This window comes from Botrytis fragariae (genome assembly GCF_013461495.1).
Source record: "Botrytis fragariae strain BVB16 chromosome Unknown tig00000050, whole genome shotgun sequence".
Lineage (NCBI taxonomy): Eukaryota > Fungi > Ascomycota > Leotiomycetes > Helotiales > Sclerotiniaceae > Botrytis > Botrytis fragariae.
Window position 1 is genome coordinate 921,306 of NW_023500992.1, and position 14,247 is coordinate 935,552.

The 14,247-nt window shown below is 41.2% G+C and overlaps 3 protein-coding genes across 3 annotated transcripts; 1 reads left to right on the forward strand and 2 right to left on the reverse strand.

Moving 5' to 3' along the window:
* Window positions 1-3,774: 3,774 nt before the first annotated feature.
* Bfra_004300 (putative sucrose transporter protein) lies at window positions 3,775-5,975 on the reverse strand (the record flags this gene model as incomplete). Its single annotated transcript, XM_037334706.1, has 6 exons — window positions 3,775-4,228; window positions 4,284-4,971; window positions 5,022-5,093; window positions 5,146-5,457; window positions 5,513-5,538; window positions 5,599-5,975. 6 exons carry the CDS (start codon window positions 5,973-5,975, stop codon window positions 3,775-3,777), a joined length of 1,929 nt encoding a protein of 642 aa, XP_037193240.1.
* Window positions 5,976-6,615: 640 nt separating this feature from the next.
* Window positions 6,616-8,024, reverse strand: Bfra_004301 (putative dynamitin-like protein; the record flags this gene model as incomplete). Its single annotated transcript, XM_037334707.1, has 3 exons — window positions 6,616-7,818; window positions 7,870-7,929; window positions 7,983-8,024. 3 exons carry the CDS (start codon window positions 8,022-8,024, stop codon window positions 6,616-6,618), a joined length of 1,305 nt encoding a protein of 434 aa, XP_037193241.1.
* A 434-nt stretch (window positions 8,025-8,458) lies between these two features.
* On the forward strand, window positions 8,459-10,250 carry Bfra_004302 (uncharacterized protein; the record flags this gene model as incomplete). The annotated part of the gene is made up of 2 exons (XM_037334708.1): window positions 8,459-9,113; window positions 9,160-10,250. The coding sequence occupies 2 exons, from the start codon at window positions 8,459-8,461 to the stop codon at window positions 10,248-10,250; spliced, it is 1,746 nt and encodes a 581-aa protein (XP_037193242.1).
* Window positions 10,251-14,247: the final 3,997 nt, after the last annotated feature.

The window sequence follows — 14,247 nt, forward strand, 5'->3', positions numbered from 1 at the left end:
AACTTAATCTAGAATGTTTAATTTGGAACTTGAAGTGTTCGATTGAGCCATCGGAGACTCAAGTTTGGATCCAAATTGAATATTCGATATTCATGTCGGTCTAGCAGATACAATCTCAAGCAGCTTCTAGTATTCTACTATACGATCACTGTTTGTATGAAGAGAATACAGATGACTTAGTACCTACTATGTATGTCCAAATTGTCAATATTGTATTCAATCTAAACAGCTAGCTGTATACGGGAAGAGGTAATAATCCTTACGTAGGAATTGCCACGAGACTAGTCCTCTCATCGATTGTATTACAGTAGACTAATGACGCAAGGCCATTCACCTCGTCCATACAATCACAACAATTGAACTTGGCAATGTTAATTAGGGCGCGTATAGACGTTCAAATTTATACCCTGAATATCGTATCAGATCCCTAATATGCGTCACGGTTTGAAGCTAAAGTTCTCGTGAGAGAAAACAGAAGACTGATGTCTATAATGGATTCAAATGTGATCTATTTGCGTCTTCAAGTTCAAAGAGAAGCACAGTTAGTAGTAAATATTCCCACGACCATACTGTTCTTTCAGTGGAATAGCGAGTCTATTCACAAGTCGATTCGATATTAGATTTCAGGGCGATGCTAAAGTCTTTTTGTGTAAGAAAAGAACTTGGATATTAGAGTAATGCTAGAATGATCCTTAAGTTATAGTCTAGTCTTCACATGTAGCTACGAGATACTCACATTAAGAATAAACAGAAATAGGCTTTCTTAATCACAACCAAGAATATTAAGATCTCGAGAGTGATTTAGAGTCGAGTGTATTTATTTAGATGTTTAAGAATGATTCAAATTCCGAGCACTATCAAGATTTCTAAATAATGGCTTGCTATGAAAGAATTGGAGCATAATCCAAGACTAGAAAAATTTCAGGAATAGATCATATTTTAGAATTGTAAATCTCAGTAAAGTTGAAAGAGTAACATCTGACTATTTCAGTTTGAAGTGAGTGATATATTTTTATCAACTAATAAACTGCTACGAGATACTCGATGGAATAGCTCTTGACGTCTTAAACACTGCCCAGACAGTTAGGATTAAGACTGAAAAGAAGGACTAGATCTCTAGCGACCTCCTATTGAGGATGTCTTATTTAATCCTTTGAATTCTGTTCATTGCCGGCTAGAAAGAAATGACATGTAGTCTCGACTCTCGAGATCCTATATAGTACTGATATCATGGATATCCTACAAAATTCTTCGCTCTTGCCGGAAAAAAATATCTTGGCTATTTTATATCTAGGGCTTATGTTTCTCGTCCGCCGACTTCCCTCTTCCCTTTTCTCTCTTCACGTCTCTAGTCTCACCATTCAGAACCCCAAACAGTGCTTGTTGACATCGTAAAGCACTACTAACAACATCCCCTTCCATCCTTATACTCGAATAAAGATACTAATGTAAAGCTCCCAATGCAGCCACCACCTAGTGAACGTCACTAAACTCATCTACACTAGTCAAAAGTATATGTCAATCTATCAGTGATTTTATAGCCGTGCAGATAATTCCCAAGAACCATTCATTTCGACGTTCTTATATGCTGAATGGTCTAGATTCATATTGAAACTTTCAACCTTGCGAGATCCATTAGATGTAGCTAATGTCTCGACTTTGCCGCCACAGCAAATGATTCATTCACCAGTTAAGAATTATCGTCTGATCAAGAAAGGAATGTAGCAAACTACAAACCCAGATTGAAGATTGGTGGGGTCGGGCTTCGGCTATTCAATATCATTGGTCGCGTCCCACCTCCGCCAGTACCAAAAAATCAACAACTTCAAAAGCACCAAAAAATCAACGCAACGAGATTTCTAAAAGAAAATCGCAAAAGTCGAATCTCCCTCGGGTGGGCTCGAACCACCAACCTCTCGATCACGTGACTTGTTACAGATAACAGTCGAACGCGCTAGCCAATTGCGCCACGAGGGATATTTAATGTTGAAAGAGGTGGGCAGTCAAATATATATAGCCATCCGTGTGCTCAGCCAGTTTCGTAAAGTATGGTGGGGGACAATAAGAAACGTGATCAGACATTGGCTGATCCTTCCCCCACTACATGCAAAGAAAAATTGATATGTGGAGCTAGACGACCCTCAACCCCATCTCGGCTCGCCTAACCCCTTCATTCACCCACCATCAACCCACCGAGTCCACCAACCCACCAACAGTGGTACCTTCGAAAAATTGACAATGCAACTGTTTGATTCACCAGATCAACTTCAATTGTATAAAATTCTGTATTCTAATTATCTGACTGAGTCCATCTGGACACGAATAGTCAATTCATTCAACGAATTAGTTGATGGGAAGTAGCCCTAGCAAAAACAAATCTGACCATATCATCTCAGAGACTCAGACCCAGCAGTCCCGCACCCTCCCCTCTCCCCCACCAAAAGCCCAAACTTTCCCACCTCTTCACAGTTCATTCACACCCTCTCTGTCTTCTCCTCTTCTTTCTTTTAGATCCCAACTCCGGGCTCTTTCTGGTTGTCCACAGGACGGCAAAAGCAAAAATATCAGCGACTACAGGAGGTATTGAACCACACCCGATTTGAACGGATAACCTTTCGATCTGGAGTCGAACGCGCTACCGTTGCGCCAGCGGTCCTTAATCACATGATTGTATATGCTTCCGTTTGATATCTCTTGTTATACTCTCATTTTTCAACTCCCATTCCATCTCCACTCCATTCAGATTTCCATTATCAACACGAATCCCAAAGCTCCACTCCATATCCCCACCCCGCCAAGTAGATTTGATGTACTCATTTGTGTTTGGTATATAAGGCGGAAATCTGTCCTTTAAAATACAATAAGAATCGCTTCCTTAGCTCAGTGGTAGAGCGGACGATTGCAGTAGTGTCTCGCTATTATCGTCAGGTCAGTCGTTCGAACCGGCTAGGGAGCTTCAATTGCTCCGTGATTCTCGTTTTGTTTTTGGTGGGATCACCATTTTGGGGATTGAGCCGGAAATACACATAAAAGGATTGGAGAGCTTTAATAACCCCTTCACTATATCATCATGAATATTTGTTTTGTCTTCAGAGTGCTGATATGAGGTTTTGATATCAATAGCAGCAAGATAAATTGTTATTTTACCATTATTCGAGCGCACACCTTCAAGATTTATTAAATACTGATATCCCTCACCGGGGACAACTTGTATGCATAACTTCCAGGTGAAAAGTGCCATCTCACCTAACCTCTCAACATTTAGATATTGTCGCTTCATAAAAACGAATGCTATGAATGAATAGTCAGGAAGACATTAGATGGATACTAAAGCTTACTTTAATGACAGACTACAGTATCATCAACACTTACATTGTCTCATTGAAATCCCTCTTCAAATCATGCTTGATACGCAATTCCCAGTCGAACAATTGAACAATACACATTTATTCACCCCTTTAATCAACAATATATAAAAACAAGAAAAAGCAGTGACGCATATGATTCTATCTAGCTATCCATCTACAGCATTTCTGCAAACCACAAAAGAAAAAAAGGCATATTTTATATCGCCCATTCCAGCATCCATCCATCCCAATCTATTCCCAAGACCTTGCCCCCCGAAAAGGTACAAAAAACTTCGAGCTATCTCAAACAAGTACTCTTCACCCAAAACGCCATGCAATGCTACCCACAAATCTGAATATCAATCCCCATCCAAATGAAATCCGCTATTATCTTACAATTACAGGCTCGTAAGTACTACCAGCCCTCTTACTGCAAATCTCTCAATTTTTTAGTCGCATAAGCAGCCCCAAGAGTACTAATTGCACCAATGAACAAACAAATACTAATAGCATTTGGACCGTCTGTCCCATGATGTTCCCCTTCCTTTGCATTTTGAGCCAACTCTGGACTTTTACCTGGCTCCAATATACTGAAAACAATCATACTGATGAAAGTTCCAATAAATTGTGGAATGGTAGTGTAGATGTTAAGGATTCCGAAGTAAATCCCAGAAAGTTCACCAGTAGACGCAACGTCTTCCTTTTCTCCAACTGGGCCATGCTCGAGACGGAGTAGAGAGGGTGATGGAGGACTAGTGGGTGACTCAAGCTCAATATCACGATCGGCGGTGGAAAGGCGGCTATAAGATGGGAGTCCGCTCATCTTGTTTACCTCGACACCAAGGAATGCATACGGTGCCCAAGATGCGACAGACCATGGCCTAGAAGGTGTTAACTAATGGCAAGGTAGTGAGATAATGTTTTTTGAAAACTTACAATCCACAGAATGCAATTAACGAAGTTGCAAATCGAAATGAAGATGCAAATGGTGCTAAAAACATAGCTGATGAAAACATCAAATGTCCAACAAACCAAGCTCCAAGAAGATCTGGCTTGTATTTGTTGTATGCTTGAACAAAACGAGCAATACTTGCTGGTGGTCGCTGAGTAAATTTGTCCTCATCGGGGGATTTGATCAATAGAGGTAGAAGGAATGATCCAAAAGATGACACGAATGAGAACACAACGAGGGACATGCTTCCGATTCTTCCAATATCTCCAAGAGCATCTTTAGATTCTTTGATCTCATGTGGAGCATCATACCTGAAGTATGTTTCTCCAACGAATGTGGTACCATAGAATAGGAATGGAAACCATCCAATCCAACTCCAAAACTGACACCATAAAATGGCTTGAATCTTTGGAGGAACTGTCATTGTGGTCCTATATATTTGTCGTGTAATTTTGAGTAATCCAGATTGAGAGTCAGAGTCTTTGCTAGATATCAAAACACGTTCCGTTACGGCCCACGAAGTGACACACACACAAAATATGAGCGCAAACGCCGCAATTAGGATGAGCTTCTTGAACTGTGTATCGCCCATTGAGGGACCAAACCAGGCGACAAGATCAACAGTACCAATAGCGTAACCGACCAAGTGCCCCATAGCGGCCATTCTGCTAGCTGAAAGATGTCAATGAATTTTCGGTTAAGAATGAGCGAAGTAAACTCACCCCATGCTGACCCGGCTTGTTGCTTTTGTATAGGAAGAGTATCCACGATCAGACTTCGACAACTCCATTGAACTATACTTATTAATATCCTTACCAAATACTTGGGCTGAAATTTCAAACTTACCGGCATTGATAGCGAAATCCACCGCATAAATTGCCAACACTGCCAAAAATATTGTACAACTCTTATGAAAATCCCCTTCTTCCACAAAGTGAGATACGATTTCCTTTGTCCATCCCAGTACCAACAAGCATAATGCGACAAGTATAGAAGCCCCCACCATATATGGTCTTCTTCTACCCCATTTTGAACGCGAACGATCTGCCATTGCCCCCACAAGCGGTGCCATAATCAACCCAGATAAAGGTCCCGCAATCCATACTAAAGAAGTTTTCGATTTCGTGAGACCGAGTGAAAGTAAATATGGTGTACAATCTATTCAGGCCAATCAGTCAGTATTTCCCATGAACTCGAGCGATGTTCAACCTACAGGTCATTTCAATACCCCAAGTAAATCTGCACACCAAATCAGTCAATGTGATCGATTGTTATCATTTTCTTCCAGATTAAACCTACTGCAATCCAACCAAAGAAAAAGTCAACAATGCCATTCGCATCTGCTCCGTACTCCCCTTTATAGCCGGTTGCCCACTCCATGAAGCCATATCTGCTTTACTTTCGAAGTATCCCTCAAAATCAAGATCCCCTCCTCTAAGAACCCCTTCACTACTCTCACCCAGACCTTCTACCACACGACTACGAACCCTGTTTCTCGAGCGTCCTTGTCTTTCGTCGAATTCAAATTCCTCAGATTGTTGTTGTCGCTCGTCAAAATTGATAGTCGTATCCCCTCTCTTGAAGTAATTGCGCTTCTGCCTTTCTCCTACTTCTCTCTTGTCGAAGTTCGAATTCGAATCTGCCGCGTCATCGTCAATATTTATTGCTATAGTCATTTCGATTGTATGCATATGCGCATGCGGACTTGAATATGGAATAAGAAACTCGCGTCGTATACCATTTGATAAGGTACAGACATAAGTACGTATTTCGTACAGACATGTGGGAATTGCTTTTGATGAGGAAAGGGATGAGGAATTTCCATGAACTTACTGAGCAATTTGGAATTGGAAAGGTCTCACATACTACTTCCCTATTTGCTTTCCTTCTGAGGTACTTCAATTGTAACACTTAATGAAGATTGAACGAGTGAAAGTGTGTAAATGTAACAAGAAGGGAAAGTGCAAAGGGGGTAATGAGCTTAATATGACAGATAACGCCAAATTATATCTTACACATAAGGCTCCACGCACTCAGCCCTCTACAAAGACAATTTTCTAAATACGGTACAAAACAATAATAGCTCGGAATATCTTTACCTGCTATATAAGGAGAATGAGTTTCATCGAGAGTGGATTTCAATGTCTCAATCTTCTATATAGAGTACCTACCTATACGAGCTATACCAAGAAAGACGAGGCTAGATCCGGGGTATATGGAGGTGGGAATCGGTTCATACTTTTGATTGGGTATCTTAAAAACCTAGCTTGTGCTTAGGTTGACGGGAACTAGCAATTACAAGGCTGACACTTCTAACTATAATTTTGACATCTTATCTTCAAGATCTTTGACCCAGCCTTCGACCACTTTCATATTCCCTCCAATGACCGTTTCTCCTTGTTTAATTGCTTCCTCAACTTTCTCTAATCCTTCTTGCCATTTCTTGATATCATTTGACATTTCGACTTGTCTTTGCTCCACTCTATCCAAGTTCTCACTAGCTGTAGCAGCATCTCCGTGAATAGCTCGTAATGATCGTAATCTGTCTAACAAGGATGGCAAAAGAGGTGCGAGATTCTCGATAGTAGGCAAAGTTCCATAAAGCGCATTGATCTTTGAAATCTGTTCTGAGTCTTCTCCATCCTCAGGGGCAGTTTCTCCTCCAGCCGATCTTAAAGCATCTTTTGCAGCTCTGGCCGATTTTCGAGACTCCTCTAGTTTTTCGGCTTCTTGTGTCAATGTTCGAACTCTTCGGCTTATGCTGTCAAGGGACGATGGCGTAGACTCGGTAAGGATTGAGACTTGTCTTTCGAGAATATCAAGAGTCGGTAAAACGGCCGTTGAGCTACTAGTAGAGTCCATTGTCGAATTAAGTCCAAGAACCTTTTCTAAAAGTGCCAATCGTCCATCGAAATCTGCTGCTTTCGCCAAAGCATGACTTTGTTGGTATGTGGGTGCATATGTAACAGTGTATGTAGCAGGTTCTCCAGTTCCTTGTGAAATTTGTGATGGCCCGTTTGCTTTGATTCCAGTTCCTAAATCCCTCGCCAATCTTGCTCCAGCACTTGTGACTTGATCTCCTTGACTGACAGATATTCCATCCAATAATTTACTCAAGGAGGCAACATCATCTCCATCGTTGGACTCTTCTTCTTCACCCATATCCTTCTTCTCTTGATTCCTCTTTCCATATTCTTCTTTAACTTCCTCAATTTCACGTCGTAATCTTGCGAGTTTTCGTTCCAAGCTTTCCCCATCATCGTCATCACTGAAGTCGCCAAATTCTTCTGTGTCGTCTTGTCTCTTCCTATGTCGTCTGGAAGAAGCTTTGTATGATTTCCTTTTTGCCGTGACTCTATCGGAGAAGTCTACATCGCGTGCATCTACTTGTGCTGGAGAGAAATGCGAACGGGCTTCATCGGGCTGTAGTCGCGCACGGGAAATACCTCCCACTTCGTCGTCGTCTTCATCGAAATCTTGATAAGAAGAAGAAGTTGATTGCGAACGAGGTCTGCCAGTCTAAAGGGTGTTAGGAGGGTTGAAGGGAAGGATTATGTTGAGATAACCTACCGGCGCAGTTGAATTATCCTCTGTTAACTCAGGGGTTTCATAAATGTCTGGTGCTGAATCCTAGAGAATATTTGTCAAATGTTGAAGCTTTTACATATCCACTGAAAACATACCAAATCTGGCAATGCCGCATATTTTCTGTTGAGAGCAGCCATGATCGATATTCTGGACTGAATGCCTCTGGTGAAGGACTGGGTACTATTCAGAACATTTGGACGTGATATGATACCTGGTAGATACCGTGCCGTAACACACGGAATCGCGGGACTAATTGGTGAATCCCGCATTAACAGGGATATGAAGCTTGGACCATGTATATATTGAAGCTCTCCTACTCTCGTGATACCGTATCTCGAGCGCATCAATTCAGCTGTACAAGTAAAGAAAGGTAGAGACTTGTCACCGTACAAACCTTCAAAGATTTCTTATAAATGTACAATTTGTTATATATTCAGAAAGCAATGAAGTTACAATTCTTACTTTCTCATTTTGTATCTGGATAGTGAATGTTTCCACTAAATCCACGCGCCAATCTCATTTCACCAATCTTTCCTTACTTTACTTATCATACTGCGACGCGATCTTCAAGATGGATCATACAAAATTAGATCTTAACGATAGAGGCAAAGCACAGCCACGACGTGCTGGATTGACCAAGGGCTATCCTCATAACCTCTTGCAATCACTCAATCGACCAAAAAAGGAAGAACAACCCGCAATGCCAACAAAAGCAGCAACGACAACCCGTCCCACTGATGTTAATAATGCACAAAACTCTGGCGACGTTGGCGCCGCTCAAAATACAGCATCATGCAAGCGAAGAAACAAGGGGTCAAATAAGGAGAATGAACCAGGGTCATCGAAGTCCTGTATCATGAAGTCAATTGAAGCTGTGAATGAGGATGTTGATCGACCTCCAGATAATTCCGACGATGATGGAAAGTATCTCATCGACTCTTCTGAAGACGAATCGCCCTCAAGAATCAGCGCAGATATGACAAAGACTGTTTTTGGATCAAAAAATCAAAAGTCCAGTCAAACCTCTGCCACATCTTCTTTTCCCAATCCAAAAAACTCAAGACAGCGGTCATCTGAATTAAAGTCAACTCATGGCAACAAGAGGAAGAATGAGAACGACTCGGAACATGATCCAGTTGTGAATATGTTCGGAAACATGCAGAGCAGCAATAAGAAGCTCAAATCATACACAAAGGAGCATCCGAATCAGACCAGAACTTCAAGACGTACGTTCAACAAAACATTGATTTGCTTTAACTAATAATAAAATAGCTGGTGCCAATAAACTGGCGTTGTTCAAGGACACCAAACCAAAGAACAGACCCAACAAACCTTACATGTATGGGAAGAAGAAGAGTCCAGCGCCCGTGGACCATTTCATAAACTACAAAAGTAGATCTTCAAGTATGGTCAGCGACAATGGAAAGCAAAAGCTTCAAGACTACACAGTCGATAGTCCAACGAAAAACAAAAGTCCAGTCAGAGGCTTTGTGCGCCCGGATTTCAGTGATGACGATTTTTCAGATTTAGATTTGTTCGGCAAATTGAAGAATTCGAAATCCGCAACCCCATCAACGCAACCCAGACCATTTCAACGATACGATGATGATGATATATTGGATGGAGCGGAGAAACTGGCTAAGAAGCTAAATCCGGATGCCATTATCGGCATGGAAAATCTTGAGAGGGAGGATAGCTCGGATATTGACGATTACATTGGATCTCGTTGTCCAATGTGTAATGAACCTGTAGCTGCTGAAGATTTGAAGGCTCTCGGAAAGATGAATACCAGGAAGCAAGAGAAATTTTGTTTATCTCATCAACGAAAAAGTGCTCGATCAAGTTGGAAGTCTAAAGGATACCCTGATATCGATTGGGAAACTCTGGATTCTAGAATTTCAAGTCATCATGCATTCATCAAGAAGATAATTGGAGGCGCAACTTGTCACTATCGAGAAGTGTTCGATGAAAAGGTCAAAGCTGGAAAAGACCGAAATTTGATGAAGAGTTCCACGAATCTTATACCTGGCTATTATGGTTCTCGAGGTCTACGTCTAATTTCCGAAAATATTATGCACGAGTTTACGCCATTGCTAAAGTACAGAGCACCCCTCGACCGTCTTATCGCAGCAAGAAGCACAGCTGCATTTGTTGACTCGGTTGTCGTGCCTGAAGTTACAGTTTTGTTGATCAAGGAAGATATGAATGTCTCCGACGAGGAAGCCAGGACAATATTGACAGATAGCTCTGAGATGGGAGATTTGGTCAATGAGGAAATCAAGGATGTTGTAACACTTAAGCCGGACGACAAGAAGTTCGTTAGCAACAGTGATGATGATGATGATAACGATTTCAACTTTTAGATGCTACGATGTAGCTCGGATTTTGATTACAACTTCACATAAGCTTACAGAGCTTCCAGAATTGTATAAAAGCTCAAGCTGAGTATATGTGTGTTTTCCTTGTGTCTCATGACGGGCCAATCATATTGCTTTGGAGGGTTGAAGATAAATCGGGCTGGCAATTTGGCTATTGTATATGGGCTGGAGTTATTGACGGGGTGAGGCAAGATGAATAGAGGAAGATGAAGAAAAGAGTATACCATAGCATTCAGCTTGTGCACGCTGTACATTGTAAAGATACATAGATACCCTTTCAGCGTTTGTTCAAACCTCATATGTCCTCCATTTCCAAGCATGCATGCAGCCTACCTTTTATCATCATTGATATCAAAAATATAAGAACCTTTTTTCACCCATACTTCTTCTGATCTCTTCTGATCATTTCTGAATAGCCATTGAAATCGCCGGCCAACTCGGCTCGGTCGGCTCAGCCCAATCAACCAAGTAGCCTTGCATTCCACGCACGGCTCACCAATCCAGCATCTGCACCACTCAAAATCCTTCACTACCCACCAATCACTCACATCCTCACGAACCCCACCATAAAAAAATCTCTTACCCGCTTAACCTTACCCCTCATTCATTGTCCACCACTCAAACTTTGAAGTGCAAACTCTGGATATAAATCAATCTAACCACTATCTCTACAACAATAAAACAAAGCCTGCCCGGCTAGCTCAATCGGTAGAGCGTGTGACTCTTATGATTTCAAAGATCTTCTGGTCCATCACAAGGTTGCGGGTTCGACCCCCGCGTTGGGCTCAATTCCCTTCATTGAATTTTTTGCAATTTTTGCACCTCTCACAGGACTGTTTGAGTGAGGTCTTTTTTGTGGGTTTGGAGGGTTAGGGTCGAGGGGGGTGGATTGAATGAAGGGTGAGTGCAGAAGGGTTTATCTTTTTAGGAGGTAAAGTGTCTATTGGCTATTAATTAGTATCATGTTAATTGGGGCTTGTCTTCTAATACGAGACTGAGAAATCTGGCTTTCGTTTTTCTCCTGCATCTCTGCTTTCCTTTGCGACGATGCGGAGGAGAGAGAATCTTTGGATGGTTACTCACACGAGTCTTTTGATCCAGAGGAGATGTAAATAAATTCTTATGTTTTTTTCGCTTTACATGTCTCTCTCTCTCTCTTCATCTAAACCTCAAGCAAAGTTGCTATTTGTCATTAATTGATGCTATTCCCGGAGTAGACATCATGTATCTCAAATGAGTAACTTTTCAATGGATTGTATTATCACTCCAATTTCTCTATTACATACCTACTTCATTACTAACTCTCGATCTGGGAGTACAATCTTCACAAGATAAAGTTCGCTGTGTTCGATACCCTAGAAGCTATATGCTGTGTATGTTTATACCAAGTCTTGAATCTCTCTGATATCCAGAGTCGCAATATATAGATCCTACTGTTGTCGATGTTTGTGAGAGCACGATACTGAGTTCCAGGTTGAACGAGTAGTTCAGAATAGACGGACTTGATCTTCTGATGTTTCGGCGGTCTGTGGATTTGGATCTAATCTCATGCGATGTTGCTTTTGCAGTTTAAGTGCGTCGGACACAAATTTCGAGCTCTCTTTGTTTCAAACATGAGTTTGGAATCTATTTAGAAAGCCGGCGATGTTAGCCAAGTATCTAACAGGATTATCAAGATGCTATCTAGTTAGTATAATCCAAGAATCTACATATCACCGACTACTTTGTGTAATACTATGTCTAAGATGTCACACGTACATGTGAAGAATGCGACAACGGGACGAAAGTCATCATCAGTTTCTTCGGCCATATCTATCTAACGCATTGCGACAACGGAAATATACACGGTAATCAGACGATATGAATGGAACGACAGCAAAAGTGTACCAATTTATTTCCAGGCTCAGGCCGTTTATAAAACGCGAGAAGAATGCACAATGAATAGTATGGCATGGAATAATGAGAACCCTAAACCAAAATTTACTTCAATGGGAAATTGATTCTCGAAATCCTTTCTCATCGGAGTTTGATGTTTTTGAAGTGATGATTACGATTCCAGATGACCTGACATAGATGCACCGTCTGTCTTCGCTGATATCCACGTATATAGTAAAATAAAAGTGAGTAAATTTCTCACTTGCAGATATGATCTTATACTGTCTTGATTGATTATTCACTATGATTCTACTTCTATGTAGGTAGGTCTCTCCAAACTTACAAGATATAAAAACTCCTCACACCGCGTGTCTATTCAATACGATACTACATATTCAATCAGTGAACCGCACGGTAAGGTGCGGCAATGATCTACTCAACTAAAAGTATATCATCATCATCATCATCTGATCGCGTGGACATGATGAAGGCCCTGATATACCCCATAAAACGATAGTCATAAGGTACGGAAGATCCAGCTTATTTCGATAGTGAGAAGATGTGTATCCATTCGACAGTAAACGATTGCGAATATCTAGGTACTCACGCATCTCAGATACACGACAACAACTTACATCTAGAATCGAAGAAAAGTTTACAACAAACCTTCTCCTATCGACATCACAACTCACAAGTTACCAATTCCAATCATAATCCTCCCCCCCCCCCCCCCCCCTTTCCCCCAAACACAAAACCCAACTCCCCAACCTATTTCAACACCAAAACAGCTCCCATCGTTGGCATGCCCTCAAAGAATTGATCAATATGTAGTATATATACCAACAAAGATTTGAAAACATCCAACCTGCTTCCCGAAAGATCAAAAGAGTGCATACAAATCCAATCTCCCATTCCGTTCAGTATCTCGAATCCAAGATCCAAAAATTAACCAAACATGAATGATGGAGTTAACCTTGGAGCAGATATAAAAGACCGATCCATCCATCCATTCATTTGAAGCCTCAAGTAAAATGTTAGAGCGGGTTGACGAATACTGATGTTTGCGTTTCACCGGGGTAGGAAAAGGGGAAAATATTACCTATGCAGCAAACCTGTTCCTAGGGAGAGTGAATTCCAGCTTCTTAGGGTGAAAGGAGGTAGGTAGGTAAGTATAGGTCGTGCTTTTACTCTGGTACTACACAGAAAACCATTTCCGTGTTCGACAGTGCGAAAGAAGATCAGGCTCCGCGAATGAATAAATTAAACGATGATGGATATTCGGAATGACATTTATGCACATACATCCACACAAACCATGAATACCAACTATCCTCAAGCGACCATCCGAGAACAGACGAGCAGCAAGCCAACTCAGGATTCATCAACTCGATATGAGAGAAGAAAGGTATATATACCACCGAAGATCCACCACAGACTAACAAGCACATTCATGGCGTGGAGCTTCCGAATGATATGGATGTCAGATATTCGATGCATCGTGAGACGAGAAAAAGCAAAACAACAACAACAAAAAGGCACAGCTTCCATCTCAACACAAACACTAAATACCCAATCCTCTCCCCCTCAAATCAAATCAAATCAAATCAAATCAAATCATAGCCTTTGGCCCTCCCATCCTCTCATACTCCCAAATGATCTCGATTTTTTGTGAGGTTTAGATTTTATACAATTATCACATTGCCAATATCAACTCAAGAATTAAAATTCACATACAAAACTGCACTAGCAGTTTCCCCAGTGTCCACTACATTTGCATACATCACTAATTAGAATGGGGAAGATAGAACCATTCTTATGAACATAATGGCTTCAAACAACTTCACTCGCATCAAAACATGTACTCTTCACACAAAATTGAATTCACAATCGAAATTCCATTCGCCATCTGCATAAATAGGTAGAGGTAGTGAGGTACTCGTGCTCAAGACCAAGTCCATCCGACTAACCCTATAATAATCCATCCATCCATGCCTTTCAACCAACCCAATCATCCCATATCAGGAATTTAAAAACCATTCGCGCAAAAAGAAGTAGAATCATCGATACCCTATAGCCCATACCCGATATTCACAATGTTATTCATCAA